Source organism: Falco cherrug, chromosome 9 (genome assembly GCF_023634085.1).
Source record: "Falco cherrug isolate bFalChe1 chromosome 9, bFalChe1.pri, whole genome shotgun sequence".
Classification (NCBI taxonomy): domain Eukaryota; kingdom Metazoa; phylum Chordata; class Aves; order Falconiformes; family Falconidae; genus Falco; species Falco cherrug.
This window is the reverse complement of record NC_073705.1, coordinates 10,053,434-10,073,241: the sequence shown is the minus strand read 5'-3', so window position 1 is coordinate 10,073,241 and position 19,808 is coordinate 10,053,434. Positions and strand designations below refer to the sequence as shown.

Sequence of the window (19,808 nt, the reverse complement as noted above, 5' to 3'; positions counted from 1 at the left end):
ACTGGAGGTTGCAGTGACCTTGTTAACATGTGGTGCTGTTATTCACGTTTCCACGGCTGGGGCTGTTGTCAACAGGACAAAGTGTTCTCTGGAGGAAAACCAGTGAATGACTGGGGCTTGCAGTGTGGGAGAGGGAGAGGACCTCAGGGCCTGGGGCAGGTTCCCTTGCAGAGTAGGGCTTCCCCAGCTGGCAGGACATGGGTGATGCTGCCCCTCACCGGGTCCTGGGAACCTGCTGGGGAGGTAAAAATCAGTTGCCCCCTGTGTTTTGTGGGCTAGGGCTGTGCAGCAGCATCTTGCTGGAGGAAGGGAGTGTGAGTGTTGCAGTGCTTAGCCATGTGCGTGCTTTTACACATGCATCTCTGGTGGGAAAAGTGCTGTCTTTGTTGCAAAGAGATTTGGAGAGAGGATGGGTCTTCAGGACAGCCCATGGAGAGGACCCTGGTTCCCTGGATTTCTCTTTAACGATTATTCTAGCTTCAGCTCTCTTACTCTGAACTTCAGTGGAGGATTAAGAGAGGCCCCCAATGTGCCTCTGAGCCCTTGAGAAGGGAGGTGTATTTAATGGCTTCTAGGAATGTTGGTACCCTCCTGTGCACATATTAAATGATTAGAAAAGCATAATTATTTATATTATTAATAGCAGCAATTTACAGCAAGAGGAACATCTGTTTCTGTAATAGGAAGCAGGTGAGAGAGTTGAAATGCAAGTTGACTTCTGAACCAGCCGTGCCTTTTGATGTCAACAAATCTTGTGGGGAGGAGAGCTTTCAATTATTTTTTTTTCCTTTCGGATTTGTTTCCCTGCTTAAGGTTATAAAATGGCTGCATATTCATGAGGATGCTAAAATCATCTGAGAAGGCAGGGATGTTGTAAACCACATTCATTTCATCAAGCAGGTAGAATAAAGTTTCATAGCAAGCTTGTGTTCTGGGAAAATCTGTATCGTTGGCTGAGAAACCCTGAACCAGACCATCAGACTGTGATGTCCTTCACAGGTTACTTTTGCTTCTAAGTCTTGGGCATTGCCCTCTGCCGAGGGCCTGGGGGGTGGAAGGAGTGTCTGATGTTTTCCTCTGCTGTTTTGGCTTATCTTGCTGAGCTCTTTGTGATTTTAATTAATATTCTGAGAGCAACTGGATGTCAGAAGACAAAGCTGGAGGCCAGGGAAGTGGGGCAGTGCTGCAAAAGACTTGTGAAAGCAATGACCTTGTCAAGAGATGCAAACACAGATAGCTGAAGGCAACAAACTGAAAAATAGAAAGTAGATAAAACATAAGCAAATAAAGAGAGGTTGTGTCTGTTTCTTCAGACAACCAAAAATGTGGCCCTGAAAAACGGTTGTACCCTCTTTCACACATGATAAGTAGGAATTGAGTACTGGTAGGTTTTTGCTTTTGGGGAGAAGAAAGGGAACTTGCTGAGGTTATAAAGGAGTTGCAGGGGTGAAGGCAGCCATGAATAAGCGCTGCCTGGTGCTGGGAGGTGTCCCAGGGTGCAGCCAGCTCTGCCCTGGGTATCGCTGCTGAACGTGGGGTGGGAGCACTGACTGCCTGTGCTACCCTCGCTAGCTGCCCTCTTCCAGATCACTTGGTTTGGGCTGAGGTTTCTGCATCTGCCAAGCCAGGAGCCAGCTGTGCCCAGCACTCTGCAGGTAACTGTGAGCTGGGAGCACTGAGCTGAGCCCTTCCTGGACCCAGCCTGGTGGCAGCGCCTGCCTGGGCTGTCCCTGGGTGGGTAACTCGGGTCTCCAGTGTGTACGAAACAGTGCTGCCTTGCACATTTCCCCTTTTCAGTTCCTCTTGGCCAGCTCTCCCCACTGGAGCCTGGCACTGGCCAGGGCAGCTTACCAGCTGGGAGGGGAGCACAGAGAAGGGGCTCGTCCACCACCAAAGGGGTGGGGGTGCTGGATGGAGGGCAGAGATCAGCTCGGGCCAGCCTCAGTGCTTCTCCAAAGTGAAAACTGACTCTGGGCTGCTTTTCCACTCTCAGCAGTGCATCAGCCTCAGTCATCATTTCTGATGGAAGCAGTAGTGATGGGAGACACTGAGCAACACTTCTCCTGGCAGCTGGGTGTAGGTGGGGCGGAATGCAGGTGTTCCAGAAGGCATTGGCATGTTAGAAGCTTTCAGAGCACTGTCAGCTGGTTCCTGGCAAGGTTTCTGTGCTGTTTGCAGTACATAGACACTGCTGCCCAGCTGCGCTCGACAGGCTCTAAGGGCAGGAAAGGACTCAGCTGTGAGCCTGACTTCCCCTGCTCTCTGCACATCTTCTGCTGAAAAAAGGGTAGGCGCAGGGCTGCTCCACTTGTTTGGTGTTCAGGAGCCTCTGCGCTGGGTATGCACATCCCTGTGTGAGAGGCAGCCATGCTTCAGGTTGTCTCCTCAAATGGTGAAGTGGGCAGCTGAGCCTGGGTGGGCATGAAATCCCAGTCCTTCCCGATTAGTGATCGTCAGCAGTGATTCAAAGCTCTTTGTGGCTTTGAATGTGGATCTTTGCGTCCTCAATGCAGTTTTGAGCTTGCATTCTTCACAGGAATCTTTGAACCCTTGGATCAATTAGACAGGAGTAGAAGAAATCTGCTTTTATGTTTCCCAGTCTGTTTGTTTTTGTTTGTTTGCTTGCTTTAAATATCTTTGAAGTATCTAAGAAGTGTTTAGGGCTGCTGAAATATGCTAGCTTGACCAGCCCTCTATTGACGCAAAGCAGAGAGGCGGCAGAGCTGCTAACCCATGCCAGACCATGCCTTAGGCTGGGATGCTACCCAGGGATAGGGATGTTCCTTCTCTGTGGCTTGCCCAGCCCTCTTGCAAAAGGCTCTGCTGGGTGACAGCAGAGAGATGTGACCCTCTGAGACCAGGGGGACAGCCCTGCTCGCTGAGCTGTGATTTCACTGTCCAGGTAGCATTTGCCTTCCTTGGCACTTGAGTACAAGAGTCACACCACTAACAGCTTCAGCATGGGACCTGCCCTGTCCTTGCTGGTCAGACTGAGTAAGCATAGCAAGTAAAATGGCTTTATATTAAGTATCCTCAGCTATATTTGATTTTCCCCGAGAGCTGATGGGCTGCAGCTCAGCCTTTTTTTCATTCTGAAAATGAAAGCCTGAGGCCGTGCTGGTTAATTGTACCTGCTTATGCAGGGTTTTGATGGATGAGGTCGTTGAATGAAGCGGAGTAGCTTTTGGCCAGGTGGAAGGCAAAATGCAAGGTGGTCTGGTTGCTTTATTGTGCTCTAACAGATGCTCAGTGGAGTGCTAGTGCAAATGATCCCATGTGCCTCCCAGTAAGGCACCTGCAGGAAGGTGTCCAAAGAGACCTGCATCTGTGGTGGTCCTTACTGTGATGCTTAAGGGAGCAGGGTGGGAAGGACAGGAGTGCTGCTTGGGTGAAGATTAAGGATTTCTAAGGGATGCCTCTTCATTATCTTTGTAATGAGTTTCTTCCAAATCTGAGTAACCTCTGCTGTTATAGCTGTTAAATCATTCCAGCAGCGCTGATGGGGGGGATGAACCTCTGAGTCATTTGGATTTAAAACGAGTAATTTAGCACTCGGTTCAGACTGCCCCAGTATTGGCTTTATGAAGTTTTAAAATATTCTTCTCAAAGCGTTAAGAAGTATTAAATCTTCTTCTATCATCTTGCCCTATCCATGAGCCTCCTTCCCAGCATCGATGTAAAGTACATCAAAACTTCTCAGCTCACAGCAGAGGAAATGCTCCAGGACTGGAGGAGAAGATAATTAGCTAATGAAACTCAGGTGCTTGTTTTATCTTGATGCCAGGGAAGACTGCAAGTGCTAGAACGGAGGATGAATGAGAGGCCAGTTCCTGAAGCCTGGGGCAGAGAAAGTACAACGTGGCTTTTGGCAAAGCTGTCCATTAAACCAAGGGGCTCTTGTGGGGAGAGCTAACTTTTTGGAAATTGCCGGTTCCTTGCACAAGCTCCTGCTCTGAGCTGGGAAGCCTGAAGTTCCCTTTGGCTGCTGTTCCAGGCTCCTGCAGCCATCCCAGCTCTGGTGTGTGCTGTCTGCTTCCCAAACGCGCTTTACACAGACAGTTTCCTTTGGTAGCCAACAAGTAGGGAACGCTGATCTTCTGTCTAACGGTACAGTATTACTGTGAGGAACAAGATGCCTCTGCTGATTGTATTTTCTTGCAGCACAGAGCAAGAAAGGGACCTGAGCTCACCCAGCTAGAATTAATTTTTATCTCTGAAACTTCTTACACAGATGACCATGGTCTGCTTTGGCGCTTGACTGAGCAAGGCAAGGCCAGACCCTCAGCATGAGTCACCGTTATCTCTTGACTGACCTCAGGAAACGTACTCCTTCACTCAGCAGCAAGGCTGGCCCCTAGCCTGGCAGGGACGAGTGCTCAGACAACAGACCTTTGCTTAGCAGAGACCTGGCAGCTCCTAGAGACGGAGCTCACGAATTCAGAGTCCAGTGTGGCCAGCCATGTTCCAGTAGCTGGGAAGTGTCTGGCTGCTGCAAGCTGCTGACTGATTCACAACAGCATCCAGGAGGAGGGATCAAGAACATTGACCCTCTTTAGAGGATTTTACTGGGAGTGTTTGATCACTGCAAAGCTCTGACGTGTGGTGCTCTCTCTTTTGCCCTCCCTGAGTCAGTCTGTAGGACTCTGCTGCCGTAGCTGGGCTTGTCTAGCTGCTGGAGGTGTTGCCTGTGTTAATTACTGTGTGTCACTTTCTAGTTCAAACTCGGTTTCTTTTTGATCTCCGCTTGTTCAACATAAGCTGATAAAGGAAGATGGGAGGTCATGAGACTCTGCTATATACTGGCAGAGAAGATCTTGCTCTTAGGAGAAACCCAGGTGTTCCTGCCAAGCCTTTCATGCTGTTCTTGAATTAGCCCTGAGGTTACATGCCTCCTCCCAGCCTGCTCCACCCAGTTCAGTTTATTGCCCAGAAAATCCTCCTGTCCCCACAACTGTTAATCTAGTAAGCAGACCATTGCCTGGGGGAGGTTATGGTTACAGTAGGCTGCCTCTAATACATCTCCAAGCTTCCCACAAGCTCCAAGGCTTGTATTTAGTATCTGTTAGGTATTGCATGATTGGGTACTCTGCATTTTCTAGATGCTGCAAATACACCAAAATACTTCGTTCTTTGACCTGGATTGCGAACACTTTATTTGCAAATAAGCATTATTCCAGCCTTGCTCAATTAGAGAAAAGCTAATGCCCATTGCATGTGTATGGGAATACTGAAATCAAAGATGCGCCCAACCTCATGGCAATTAATAGTAGTTGTAAGGCTACAAGATGTAAAATCAACTTGTACTCAAAGATTGCAGCTTTCCTGAGCTATGTGGTTTTGCTGCCTTGTCCCATCTCTGTCTTCAAGGAGGACTTTTGCTTAAAGGCTTACCTCTTCCATGTGAATGTGAAGGCTGTTCTGGTGTGGGGTCTGGAGTGTCTATTATTCTCCCCGCCTGAGAAGCCTGTGCTAGCTGCTCACCCTGGATGCAGCCAGACGTCCTGAGGCTCTTGGGTGCCATATAGATGTGCAGTGCTGCTGTTACTTTCAGCCAGTTGTTCAGCTGTCAGACTGGATTCTGGAGGATGTAAAACTCTGGTGACATGTACACAAAGCATCTTCTGCCAAATCAGGCAGACGAGCATCTTGATTCCAAAGTAATTTCTCTTTATTAACTGCATATTGTATATACTTCTCTTTTTTAAAGGAAGAGTTTTGCCACGGAGAAAAAACCTGCAAAATTGTTATTCCAGAGAAGGTTTTTGTAGCGCTCAGGATCTGTCTGGAAGGCTGATATTTGCTCAGCTGTGTGCTCTCTGTGTGCCAATGAATACAGCACATCAGAGCAAACATGCTGGAGCCTGATCTTCCCAGCAGAAGAGGCATTGCTCCTGTCCTTTTGGCTCCCAGTTCTGATAATGGAGACCTGAGGATGGAGGGCCTTGCATGGGACCAAAATGTTCCTGAGCGAGTCTGATGTGACACCACATTGAAAAACAACCTCCTGACAGCTTTCCCCAGCCCTTAGTTATGGATTGACTTGATTATTTTCGTGTGTACTATCCTTTCTGTTACCAGCCATGCCCACTTTTGGCTTTTGTCTAGACCCTGCAGCCAGAAAACCCCTCAAATAACTGATAGGCAGAAAAATGTTGTTTTGCCCATTTAGCCCTATCCTCAGACACAGAAGGGTTCAGAGCTGTCAGGATTCCCCGAGTCCTTTCCTGTCTAAAGGATTTGGGGGGTAAGCAGATGGTCCTTTCCATGGACTGACACACAACAGCTTGGTGCCAGAATTTTATGGCACAGCCATAAATAACTGGTACTATTTGCTTGCTTTATTTAGAGAAAAGTATTGTTCTATGCTGGTAACAACTGGGAAAACAAATGCCAGCATTTATCATGCAAGTGCTGGCAATAATAGAGGTCAAGTGGATTTATAGTGCCAGAACCCATTATGTGTTTGAAGACTAATTAAAGCTTTAAATGTTATGCTTCCCTGTCCCCTGTGTTGTCCCCCCACTGCTTTTCTCGCTGATCCGCTTGATTTTCCACACTCCACCCCACCCCTTTTCCTCTTTAGAGAGCTTGCTGTAATAACGAAGCACTAGCTTGACAGAGCTTTCCTGATTAGATGTCAGTAGCCTATGATTTGAGATGCTCTGTGAGCATGTGGATTGCTGGACTGTATCTCCATTGTCACTTCTGAGCTTGGAAGGGTTTACCAGACCAGTTTTCTACCCCAAACAACTGGCTGGCTGGTCTAATTTAATCATATTGAACAATATTTAGAGTTGTCTGCCAAAATAAAGGTTATGAAATGCTTTGGTCTGCACAAATGTGAGGAGACGTTGTCCTGGGCTGGAAGACCTCACCCAAAAGACAAGTCAGTATCTCAGTTAATAGAGGTACAGAGAGAAATGACCTTTTCATGAGAATACGGCAAGTGGTTATGCCAAGATTTGTCGTGTTCTTTGGGGTGCAAAGCTTGTGCTCTGTGGGGTAGCTGCTGCCACCGAGCTGTATGCACTGCTCAGCCAGGGGCACTGGAGGCAGGGGGGATGATGCTGGCCATACAACCTTTCCCTCTTGGTCTTCTGTGGAGTCCACTGTCAGGTTTAATTCTGTTTCCTCTGGTACAGCCACCCCAGAGGGATACAGTGTGTTCCCGGCCTGCAAATAGAACTGTCGCTCGATCTGCATCGCGGGGGGGGTGGGGGGTTTGCTTCCTCTCAAAGCGGGATGGAGTAGGCAGCTCTCCAAGCTGCTGGAGATGGGGGAGAGCCTAGGAGTTATCAAAGCACATGTCAACTTGATGAGAGCTCCTGGCAGGACTCCCTGCGTTGCTGCTACACATGTTCTGCTCAATCTTGTCAACTCTGAAATCTCAGGAGCACCAGTTGGATATGGAGACTGTCCATAGAGGAACAGAACTCTGCCCAGGTTTGCCCTACTGCAAATTTACATGGGATGATCCCATCACCATCCTATGATAAAACACTTCCTTGTGTTTTCTGTAGCAGCATCTCACTGTAGCAAGGTACTGCTAGAGAATTTTTGCTGCGTGAGCATTTCTCCTCAAAACTGCACCCTGAAAGCTGGGGACTTGCCTGTTGGAGTACCTGCCTGTGGCAAGGAAGAATGTCCTTCCCTCTGGAGACCATACTGGTCCTGCCTTTCCAGGCGTCATGAAGCTGGTGACAGGGGCATAGCCTCTCCATCAGACGTGCAGTGCCCAATGTAGATCTACAATGATCAGCTTAAAAAGCCCAAGAAAAGTAGGGAGCGTGCACTACCACACTTCTGGCTGTGAGGTTTCTAGATAAATGTTCCTGTATCCATGTTGTTGCAGGTGGCACAAGGATGTGCAGAGGGACCCACCCCCATTTCTGCAGGGTAGGTGTGTGAGGCAGAAAAAAGATGGGTCTGAGTGGGTATCTGGCATGGATACGTTGGGTTGGTGAACCAAAGGCAGAAGAATAGGGAGCCCTTGTGAGATGTGGGGTGTGTGAGGGAGCTGGGGGAAGCGAGGATGTCTCGTATGCATGCAGGCAAGCACAGAGGCATCACCCTCTGCTCTGTTGCAGTGAACTGCCCCCTCCTCAGAGTCCATTGCTGCCTTCCAGGGAAGGAGGGAGGTGACTGCTTCATCGAGTTTTGAAATACAAGAATGTGAAAACCGTTAAACTCACCTCAGGAACAAAATTGCAGAAGCAAAAAGTAAAAACAATCCCCTTGCTTCATGGTGGTGTTGAGATCACGGGCTGGGGTGAGGGGCAGGGAGAGATTTTGAAAAAAAATATTTTAAAAAGAAACAACCACCCTGGGCCTGAGCAGTGAAAAGAACAGCATCCGAGGAGCTCCAGGAAAACAAGGCATGAATGCAGCCAGTCAGTACCGTTGCTCAGCTGATGTTCACAAGAAGGTTTCAACTTGCTCTATTAGAGATCTCAGTAAACCTTAAAGACAGAGAGAGCATTTAGAAATGCCCCTGAGGTTTTCCGTTACTCTGCAGTAAGCTTGGTAAACATGCCAATAAATACTGGAGAGAGAGGAAAAAACCTTCCAGAGGAACAGACTCAGGTTTTCAGCTGCTCAATCTTTTGCATCCACGGCTGCTGCTGACTTTGTTGATCGGCACTGGAGAGACAGGCAGAGTTGAACTTTTGCTGAGTGTTAGGCAGTGTTGCAGGTATTTCTGGGAGAAATAACTTGAAGGAGGCTGAAAGTTACTTCTGGAGCCATCTGAGGGAATGTCCTGGTCAGAGGTGGAAAGTTAATGGGACTCCTCCTGTCCTGGGTTGCTTGTGAGTATGGAAATCTTTCTGCTTTCCTGGAAAATGAGTACACGCAGGCTCCCGCGCCCATCTGCTGTGGAGCAAAGGGGAGACGCTCCCACGCTTGCAGGAAAAAACCTGCCTGTGTCGATCTGGTTTACGACAGCCTTGATTGATAAGTAGCCTCTTAATTTTTCTAGCTGCTTGTTTTAATGGTGCTGTTTGTTCCACCCGCGGGACAGCTCGTGGTGAGTGGGGTGGCAGAACCATGGGCTTTCATGAGGCCAGTGCTTGGCCCCGGCACTGGTTGTGTTTTCTTCTGGAAAAAAAAACAGCTGAGTTGGATGGCTCTGAAGTTGAGTTTGTAACTCCTAACTGCTTCCTCGCTGTAACTCCTAACTGCTTCCTCGCTGTAATTCCTAACTGTTCAACTGAATGCGAAATCCACGTGGTAACAGCTGAACACCAGCATCAAAACAACTGGAAAAGACAAGTTGTTCTGCATGCCCCAATGCTGGGCTAGACTCAGCTGACTACGTATATTAAATTAACAAAGAGGAAGGCAGGTTTTCTCAGATCAGAGATAAATGGTTTCTGGCCAGTGGTTTAATGCTACTGCAAATGTACAAAAGCACCTGAGGATGGAGGTGTATAATTAATGACTCTTTAGACTGTTGGAAATGATCTGTGTTGATCTAATCAGACGCACTTCGCTTCTTTCTTGCTTTCCTGGAAGTGGCCGTTAAAAGCCGCTGTGACGCACGCTCACTTCCAGATGCTGGCCTCGCCTCTTGGGCATTGCTTTGAAACCCAAATATACCATCTCATTAAGTGTTTGTAGGTGGCTTTTATTCCAGACCCGCTTTGCTGCTCCATACATAAGACTGTAGGTTATTCTGAGGGGAGCTGAGAGCCATGAGCAGCTCTAGCAACATCCAGAACGTCCTCCTGCACAACGGGGAGCCACTGGCCACAACCCACCGCTGCCTGTACTTCGCTGAGCTCCTGCCTGACACCGTGGCAGCAGCTAAAAGCCCTTTGCTTGTTTGGCAGCATGGGAGGAGCCCAGGGGTCAGCAGCAGCCACCCTGCTGCTCCACAGCCACCTCATCTGTGCTGGTGCCCACAGGCTGTTGGTGGGAGCGTGGCAGAGCCATGGGAGCTGGGTGGGGGGTGCCTTGTGTCTCCCACTAAGGTGGTGTGGGGACTTTGGCTTTGGTTAAGAGCTTGGGGTCCTGTCAGCGGACAGCTGGTATCGCTGCTACCCTGGGGGAGCGTGAGGTTGGGTGGCATTTAGTGTGTGGGAGTCCTGCATGGGGTGAAGTGGTGGGTTGTGCCTGCCCTCGGGGAGCGGTGCAGCTCTCACTGTTTTATGGTGGGAGAGGGCTCAGGCTTGGTCATTTCTGCTGTCTTCAGGCTGAGTGTCCATCCAGCCTGTGGTAATCCCTGTGTTCAGCTACCAAATAACCGTATCGTTCCGTTGGTATCCAACAGCACGAGCCTTTGTCAGCCTGCTCACAGGAGGTGTTTTAAGATATGTTAGTAAATGTAAGGTGCCTTGGATAATATATCTTAATAAGCATAAGCACAGACTGAAATAAAAATGGTAAAACCAAGAGTTCTGCCTGCTTTGTTGAGGGCAGCAAGGTCCTTTTTTCCTGCCTGCTCCAAAGGGATGGCAACCCCATGTCTGAACAGTTGCCAGTGTCAGCAGCAATTGCTGACGTTCCGGGATCAAATCCTGTTGTTACTGAGCTGCTGCCAAGTGAGTTAACTGCCTTTGCAAGGTGGAAGGGGGTAGAGTTTGGTAGAAATGACAGCTGCTTGTGACATGTTTTCCTTGCTCTCTGCGTATTCGCATCAATATCTGTTCTGCACCTATTCACCAACCCTGATGTCAATCCCTGCTGAACTCAAAGCCTAGTCAGTACTGAAGTCACCTTAAAATGAAGCTGGTGCTAATGTGCTTTTGGGAGTAGAGAGGCAGAAACGTGCAGAAATACTTGGCTGATTTGAGGCTTTATGGCCGCAAGAAGTAAATCACTTCAGGATAGCGAGGGGCAGTGAAATTACCTTCAGGTCACTTACCACTAATAGGCAGACTTATCACTAGGATCCTTAATGAAGTCCCAGCTGGTCTGAGCTTGTCTTGCATCTCATGAAGCTGAGCGAGGTTGAACTTTTCAAAGCAGCGGTGTCTTTGGAGTTGCTGCAGTTTAGATATAACTATGGTCACACCTGGAGCCCTGGCTGAGCTGGATGTGTGTTAGTGCAGGAATCCCTGCTACCTGCTGGCTTTGTCCGTTTAATCCCCATGTTCTGCTTACAGTTAGTCTTGAATGGGTTTATGAATTTTGTGCCTTCTCTGTCATGAAGTTTCTCTAGTGAGCAGCTCAGTGGCACCCTGGGTTCAAACAGGGTCCACGGGGGCTGCTGTAACGTAAGCAACGGTGCTGTTAGGTGGTGGTGGGAAACTGGGGAATCTTTAGGTTTGGTGGGTTTGCTGTTGCAAGAACCACAGAAAGCTCAGCCGTTTCCGTTCTCAGGGCTCAGCACAGGGATGGGTTGCAATTCACATGCATTCATTCGCCCTCCCCCAGGATTTCCCCTGAAGCTTGGAAGCTGTCATGGGACCTGGAGTCGAGAGCTTTCATTTCTGCCCTGTTTGGTGGTGCTGGTGCGGGATGTCATGTGGTGCTCAGCAAAACTGAATCTTCAGGAAAGGAGGAGCAGGAGGGCAGAAGTTTTCCCAGATGCGTGGGGAAGCCATCCCAGGGCCATTTTGCAAATCCTGGCTATTAGTGAGCGAGGCAATAGCAGCTGGAAGCAGGCTGGAGGGAGAAGTGGAGGTAAAGAGAATTTGGAAAGAGGAGTCGGAGCTGAACTACGTTTCACCCACCGTTATTGCTGAAATAGTACATTGAAATGAATTTTATGAAATCTCATATGAATACCACAAACTCTGCTAAATTTTGATTTCTCAGTCAGGTTCAGGGCGAGGTTTTGCTCCCCTTAAGGCTGGGCCTATGGCAGTTAGAAAACATTTGCTCCTTCACTTTGTTTTTTCGTCCTTGTGACTGTAGAGAAAACTCAAAGCTGCATCCCAGATACATTCTTTAAAATCACAAAGATAAAGTAACAAATTCACAGATGTATTATAACTATATTTTTGTTATGATTTTTCTCAATGTCAGTCCCATGACCTTTGTGGTTTAGTGTGGGGTTTGTAACTCCTGAATTCCAGAGATCCCATTTGAGAATCAGGGTCATAGTGTGACCCGGCTACTGGTTTGATAGCAAAAGCCTCATGCAGCCCTAGCTGTTGCTGACCCTGCTGTGATAGTGTTTTGAAAAAGACCCAAAACAATAGAGGGGAAAAAAACCAGTCCACATTGGAATCTCAAGGACAGCACAGCTGCAACATCCCGTCCTTTTGACTTTGTAGTTAACAGGAGCGGAGGATCTGCCATGGTTTGAATTTTATCTGTGTGACATTAGTGCTGTCAGTGAGTGACATGCTCCTGATGCAAGAGTGCGTTGTTTTGCAGGAGCCAGGCCAAAGAGACTCCAAAGGAACAGCATGGACAGCTTAGACCTCCTGAAGTTCCCTTCTGAAAAGGTAAGCAACCATGTCTGGCCTATCAGTAGGAATCTGTAATGGCTTGTTGACTGGCTTCGTTTGCAGGGAAGTATGCAATTAGCAGATATGTTGGAGTCAATGGGATTAACCAGAGAGGGCTTCTAGAGAGCTTGGAGGAGGGGAACAGCTGGTCTAACTGAAAAGGCACTTAACAACTGAAAGCTGAAAAATCCACTTTATGCTTTTTTTTTTTTTTAAAAAAAAACAACCAAACAACACCAAACCAAAAAACCAAAACCACAAACAGCAAACCTGTATTGAGAGGATAATCGTTAGCATTTTAGCTTCTGTGGTGGCTGGTGGCCAGTCTCAGTGCCTTATTAGCCCAGCAGAGTGTTGTGTTCAGCACAGGTCGGGAAGGGGAGGTCAGAAGCAGGAGATGGTGCGTGGCAGGAGGCAGAGGTTTTGTTCCAAGTGGCTCTAAGGGTTGCCTCTGCTCCGCTTCACTGCTGGAAGTGTCAGATCCAAGCAGATCAGTATTTTCTCAATCTCCCCAGGGCAAAGGCTGTTTCTAGTCAGCTGGGAAGGCACTGAGCCTTTCTGCCTACAAGGATCATCTAAGTTTCTCAGAAAATCCTGCACCGGATCGCTGGATGTGCCCAGCAGCAGGCACTGGTGCTGCCATGAGGCTCGGTCATGTCTGTTGGCAGAGGAGGTGGCCAGGCGGGCAGCCGTGCTCTGCCTTTGCCTAAACACCCCAGTAAGCACTGGGGGCTCAGACAAAAGCTCCTCCTTGAATTAACTCTGGGAGTTAAATGCCAAACACACTTACATACTTTTATTAATTCTTTCAACTGCCCGTTGGCCATTTTGGTTCCTGCCTGCTTTAACCAGTGCAACTCCATCTCGGGTGTTGATAGCAGGGACAGCAATGCCCGACGTCAGGGAGACGTTTGATCGTGTATCCTCATTGGATACACAACCCACAGCCCAGAGGGTTGGCAGGGAGAGTTTTGATGTGTGATGTGCTGCTAATGCTGTTTGTTTCCTACTCTTTGCTGTACAAACTGAACCTCGTTCAATAGTTCAGGCAGGGTTGTGGGATTTCACAGGGCGGATGGAGTAAACAGGAGCTGTGGGTAGTTTGTAACTGTGGAGTCAGGCATGAGTAGTCCCATTCTCCCTGCCATGGTCCTGTGGGGTGTGTGTGAGTTCACCTCTCCTTGCAAGGCTGTTTTGGATGTAATTCCCCTTTCTCTTTGCTGCTGCTCCCATGATTACAGTCATGGGAGAGGGTTGTTTGCTTCAAGCTTGCTGTGGTGAGGGTGATAAAATTATAAAAAATACATCACTGGACTGAACTGTGATCTCTCCAGCACCCTTCTGTTATTGTCTCACCCTCTCTGCCCATCATCTCTGCTAGAGATAGCCTTCAAAGTCAGCAGGGACCTCTGTCACTGCACAGGCCAGGAGCTCTTGTCCAATGCCTCTGCATGGAGTCATGCGTCTGGGTAGAGTGTATCTTCCAAGAAGCACCCTCATCGGTTCTGAATGTCCTAGCATACAGCGTGAACAGTGCTTCCCTGATCTTACTGCCCTCTCCAACCTGTGCCTTACTCCTTGTTCTGAGCTTCTCTGGTTTTAGCTCCCAGCCATTGGTTCTTGTTTATTCCTCTCTCTACCAGGCTAAAAATCTCTTCATCACATGCTGTTTTTTAGCCTGAAGGTGCTTGCGTGCTGTAATTGAGTCATCTATTCTTTTTGTCATGAACTAAACAGTTTGAGGGCTCTAACTAAGGCAGTAAGGCATTGTAAGGCAGTTTCTTTCCGGTTCTGAAATCCACTTTTGTGGCTGCTTTTCAAAATGTGGACGCCAGCCTCGCTGCAGTTGGTCCCATCAATAGCATCTAGGGAAATGAATCTCTCTGTACTTGTTCTCACTGTTCCTGTTTGTATTGCAAGGAGTAGAAAAGTCATTTTGGCTACAGCATCCCACTGTGCTGTTGTTGTGCAGTGACTTTGGATCCTGTTCAGTATCCTTGGCTTTTCAGTCTGTGTGCCCTTAAATCCCAGCCTTGGGTCATCTCCTGAGCTGTACTTGAGATTCTTTCACCTGCAAGTAATTGTAATTGCTGTAGTGAGGATACCCTGGGGAGTCCCCTCAGCGCTTTATGTATGATGAAGAGGTGGTTTGCAGCCCCGAAGCGCTGAAGCCCAAAGCTTCAAGCAGGTTTTAGCACTCGGTTCCCACAGGTTACACATAAAGTGCCTGGTGCCTTTAATAAGTGACTTTGGAGCCAAATGCTGAATACTCCTCTGGTACCTCTGTACGAGAGCCTCATCTGTGTGACAGCAGTAATGAGGCTGTTATGATAATACAGGCAGGGCCATTAGCTCAATTCCAGTCTTCTGACAGAGAAGGGATAGAGCTGCGTGCGTCGTAAGAGATGGAGATGACAAGGGGGGAGCCAGGCACGGGGCAGGATAAAAACTTTGAGACATGTAAACTGTCACTTCAGTTTCCCCGTGCTTTACACAGGGGTGATAATCCTGTATTTTATATGTCTGTGGGAGCACGGAACACAAGCATTTAAGAGAGCAAAGGAGAACAGCAGTGAGAGGACAGGGGGCTGCTTGTGATCGTCTGCTGTAGTTAGCCACGTCACCCTGCGGTCCCCATGTGCTCTGCTGGCGTGAGGGTTGGCAGAAGAGCTGAATGGGACCCCAACCATTCATTAGGAAACGGCTGGATAAGGGCCCTTCTTGCTGAAGACAGTGGGAGACACTGTGTCAGGCCATGCAATATTTGTGCTGGGAGCTGGATCCTAGAGGTGGGAAGTGCTGTGGAGCATCTAGCATAGCCATGTCCCCTGGGGCATGGTTGGGTTATCCATGGTGCAGTGTGGGCTGCTGCACAGCTGGCGCTGGGGAGAAGTGAGGAACAGCAAGTGGAGGGACTGGGGCCAAGAGTTTTGTATCCTGGGCAAGATGGAAGAGGTTTTTTATGAGCGTAGTTGCCAGAAATCGCTAGCAGCAGCGACTGCTTCTGGACCTTTCATCCATCATTCCTTATGCCTATAAATAAACCAGCCATGCTTCTACCTGCATCCTTTTTTTTTTTTTTTTTTTTTTTTTTAAGAGGATGCTACTTCTCCCTGTGGAGAAGTTGACTACTGTGTGTTGTTTGGGTGATGCTTCCTCTCCACTCATTAAAATCACACACGGCAGAGATGGCCAACATGTCCTCATTCAGCTCTGCACATGACAAGTGGCAACTCACACAATCTAAACTCCACATTAACTTCTTGCTTCTGTGCGTCTCCTGTTCTGTGGCTACTTGCCAACAGATCTCCATGTAAACCAGAGAGAGGCAATTTGTGCAATGACTGTTTCTTGCTTTCCCAAGGACCAGAATGGGGACAGCCATCACATGGGAGACCTGAAGATCTCAGGAAAAGAGTTCTTGTCATTACCTGCGAGGTCAAAGAAATACCGGGAGCATCAATCCAGTTCAGAGAGAAAGTCTCAGGGGTCAAGTACCTCGCCACTGGATACCAGTGAAGTCCGAGTCCAGGTGTCACAGTCGGTAGGAAGATGATTTTTTTTTTCCTCAAATACTGATCTAGGAGTTTCTTATAGCATGTCTGTTCTTACCTCTTTTCTAACCTGGTATGGGGATGACAGTGTGGTCTTTTGGCTGGAAAACAGAGCCTGCATCTGGCTCTGCTGTTGACTGTTTGGGCAGCTGAAGGCAAATCATTTTGTCTTTTTGAGCCTCAGCATAACTGTGTGTTTAAATGATGAATTGTACCAGCCGCCATCGTGAACTGGTTTTTAAGAGCTTGGTATTTAGTGGTGGTATTTGTAACCTCTTGAGGGATGGGAGTCTGGACCTGAACTTTCCCGAGTTTGGGACTGTCAGAATGTGATGCCTTGAATTCCAGAAGAGCACAGCAATTTGGACTCCTTGCTTTGTGGAGCCTACTTGTTCAGTCTCCTGGGATTCATGAGGAGTGGACTTGTTGTCTTCAAGAAACAGAGCCCCTTTCAGGTTTTTGATGAACAATCAGGAATGCTGGTTGCCTTTGCCAAACCTGGGAACTTAGATATTGTTCACTCTCACCTCCTGGTCACATTGGTGGCCCTCAGAGTGGCAATGTGCAGGGTGGTCTCTTTGAATTCCTCAACCGTTAGGCAGAGATAGAAAATCATGGTCTAAGAGCTTCTCTTTGGAAGCAGCTTAGGTGGAACATATTTCCTAAAGAGCAGAAGCTGGCCAGAGGAGCTGGCCCTGATGTCAGTGCTTTATGGGTTACTGGCATGCAGCCGGTCCTGTGTTAGGGTTGAAGAGCTCTGCCTCAGTCTGTGCTTGGTTCCCCAGTAGGTGGTGGAGATCCATACCCTGGAACAATTGAGCTGTTTGTTAGGCCGTTGTTTTCCGGTTGTGTTGATGTTGATGTTGTGACACATGGCAAATCCAGTGTACTGGGCAGGTTTCCTGCAGCTGTGTTGGTTTTGCTCGCAGCCCTGGAGACAGGGATCACACCCACAAACCATGGCATTTTTCTGGATCATTGTTGGGAGGGGGCTTGGAGATACTTGGACTCAGTATCTTGAGTGAGAAGCCCCAAGTCCTCAGCTTTTTGTTGCCAGGAGATAGGGAGCATAACAGCAAAGATTTAATGGTTGCACGGGTGCTTGAAAGTATTTGGGCTCTTGCTTTATATTGAGACTGTAACATGCTATCACAGTCCTGTGATCATGCAGTGATTCCAGATGGAATAAATCCAAGCCAGGAAAGATAGGCCTATTTTTTCTTGGCATTTAAGGAAAGCAAATTAAAATATTTTCATGCTGGGTAAGAAAGGGTCTGAGCTGCAGAGCTTGGGATGAAGCCTGTCTGTAGAGTGGGGGTGCTTGAGAGTGTTTCTAGCACTGAATCCTTTGTTCCTGGTCTGCGGATCACGGGGAGAACATACCCTGCTGTACCTGTGTGTGTGTGTGCGTATGTACACATCCCTTTTTGACCACAGGCATTCCTAATTTCCAGTTCCGTGACCACTGGAGACAGGAACTTTGCACCAACTGGGTTTTTTTTAGACTTCTCTGAGCTCATTCTTCACTCCCAACAGTGCTGATGGAAATGGTCTAATAGGAAAAGCATTTCCTACTGCTCACCGGTGCAAACACGATCATTGAGAAGGAAAACAAAGCTCTTCTGAGCCAGAAAGAAGACAGGAGCATGGGGGCATCCAAGGCAATACAAAGGCAGAAAAAAACACGCTTCTGCTAAAAGTAGCCTTGTATTTTTAACTCAGACGTTCAGCCAGAAACCAAACAAAGCCATGCTCCATCAAGAGCAAGGCCAAAAGCATTCCTCGGGAGTGTAGCTGTGAGTACATAGGCTGTGTCTAAGAAAAGGCCCCATGGGACACTGGCCAACCACTGGTGACCTCTTGACAGCACACATGGGGTTTTGGTGAATGTCCGTGAAAGAGCGAGTGAAGACGTGGACATGCATACCCCAGTTGCAGGAGGTGGCTCTCAGACACCTGGTTTTGTTTTGTGCTGTTCCTGACTGATGGAAGTGTGTGAGCAGGCGAGGGACACGCTGCTCCTCCCATCCATCCTTCAGGGGCTGGGTGACCATGCAGCAGGGATGCAAAAGGGTTTGCACTTGCAGAGTGGTGGCTGAGGCTCTACTTGGTTACTGCAGTGGTCTTCTTGTGTCAGCTGTTCTTCCAGGGCCAGTTCCCTGTGTGCCCTGGCTTTGCAGCGTGTGTGTTAGCTCCCCACTTGCTCTGGATTTGCGAGCTGAGCCTCCAGAGTCCGTTTGGAGTTCAGTTCCCAGGCACGTCTGGTGCACGTGGTAGTGGAACAGCATACAGTGAATTCAACAGGACATGCAGGGCAGTGATGTGGGGGGGAAAAAAAAAAATCTTCCTCCTTGCAGACACTGAACATGTCCCATTCTATCCCAAGAGAGAATAGATCAATGCACTCTTCGGTGCTCATGGCTGGAGGAGAAGAGTGACTACCTGTCTTACGTTTTAAAGAATGCCCCTTATTTGTTATCTAATGGACCATAGTCCATATCCCATAAAAATGACAATGACAAGTGTTTTATTGGATTTTTCTTCAGGCCAGTAGCTATACAGAGTTACGTAGCACAATCAGCTTGCAGTCTTGGCAGGCAGGTGCTCTGAATGGCAGAGGGGAGTTTGCTTAGTAAAATGCAGGTGGGATGCCGAAGCCTCCCAGCATCACGCTCGGCAGGGCATCCTGCCATCCTTAAATGCCAGGAAGGCCAGAGCACCCAACTAGGTTTTGCCGCTGCCGGTGCACCCACAAAGTGAAGGCAGGTGTACTTTATATCCCCTTTCCAAAATTTTTCTGAAACACCCTCCGAAATCCAGGAGCTCTTCAGAAGCCGGAGCTGGAGAGGCTCAGGAGGCGTTTGAAATGGTGCCCTGATCCCTGCAGTGCCTGGCGGTGCCATGTGCATGCCGTTTGTCCAGGCACAGGAATCAATGGTCTGTCACCCCTATTGCAGGCAACAGAGCCCTGCCGGCACATGGCTTACGCCAGCTGGTTGTCATCAGACCATGCCCAGCCACACGAGAGACCCTTCAGAAAGGGTTGTTTTGCCAGGAGAACGGCTCTGCAGCATGTTCTGGTGGACAAGGCTGGGTCACTTCAGGTGAATTTTGTTTTCTGTCGGTGCTCCCAGCTGACAGTTCTGCTAGCCTGACTTTGTAGCATAGGCCAGACCTCAGAACATTTAAAGTCAGTGTCATCTTGCAAGTAGTTGCCAAAAGCAATGCAACCCATTGCCTTGTGTTCTGCTTTTGTCCCTGTCTGTCAGGAGGCTACCGGGGCTGCGTCAGTCTGTGTAGGGGAGCGTGGGTGGGCTTTTCTGAAAAGCTGTAATTTCTATCCATGGGAGCCTTTTTAATCAAATGTAGCAAACCCCACCCAAGACGGAAGAGAAGCTTTCCCTGGTCAGGCTGTTTAGGCAAGAATCCCTCGAGATGCCTCATTTTGTGAATACTCAAAGCAAAAATCCTCTTTAATCCATCAGTCAACAGCAAGTCCTTAAGTAGAGGGGAGTCTAATGGTTGATCTAAGGTGCTTTTATGGGATGCCACAATACCTGCTGTCCCATCAGGAGGCATGAGTTCAGACGGTGCACGTGGTCCTGTGTGCTGCTCTCCCACGGTCATTTTGCAGAGGGAAACCGAGGCTGTGTGCAGGGATGCCCAGGAAAAAAAACTCATCCCAGGACTGCCAAGCCCCAAGCCGAGTGGTGTAATCTCAGGATAAGCCCTACTGTCAACACAGCCACTGACCTCCTTCCAAAGGGGCTGTGCTGCAGTGGGCAGGTCCCAGGGACAGGGTGCAGTGCCTGAATCAGAGCTTGCTGGGTGCTGGGTCCCTGCCCATCTCTCCCTC

General features: G+C 48.6%; 1 protein-coding gene across 3 annotated transcripts in view; it reads left to right on the top strand.

The window, feature by feature from the left end:
• Window positions 1-19,808, top strand: part of GPSM1 (G protein signaling modulator 1) — an 83,071-nt gene that overhangs the window by 38,890 nt on the left and 24,373 nt on the right. For 2 of the 3 annotated variants that reach the window (XM_055719848.1, XM_055719849.1), the window contains exons 10-11: window positions 12,325-12,395; window positions 15,763-15,942. In XM_055719848.1, the coding sequence (XP_055575823.1) occupies window positions 12,325-12,395; window positions 15,763-15,942 (251 nt within the window). The remainder of the gene's footprint in view (window positions 1-12,324; window positions 12,396-15,762; window positions 15,943-19,808) is intronic. The other variant, XM_055719850.1, reaches the window with a different exon arrangement.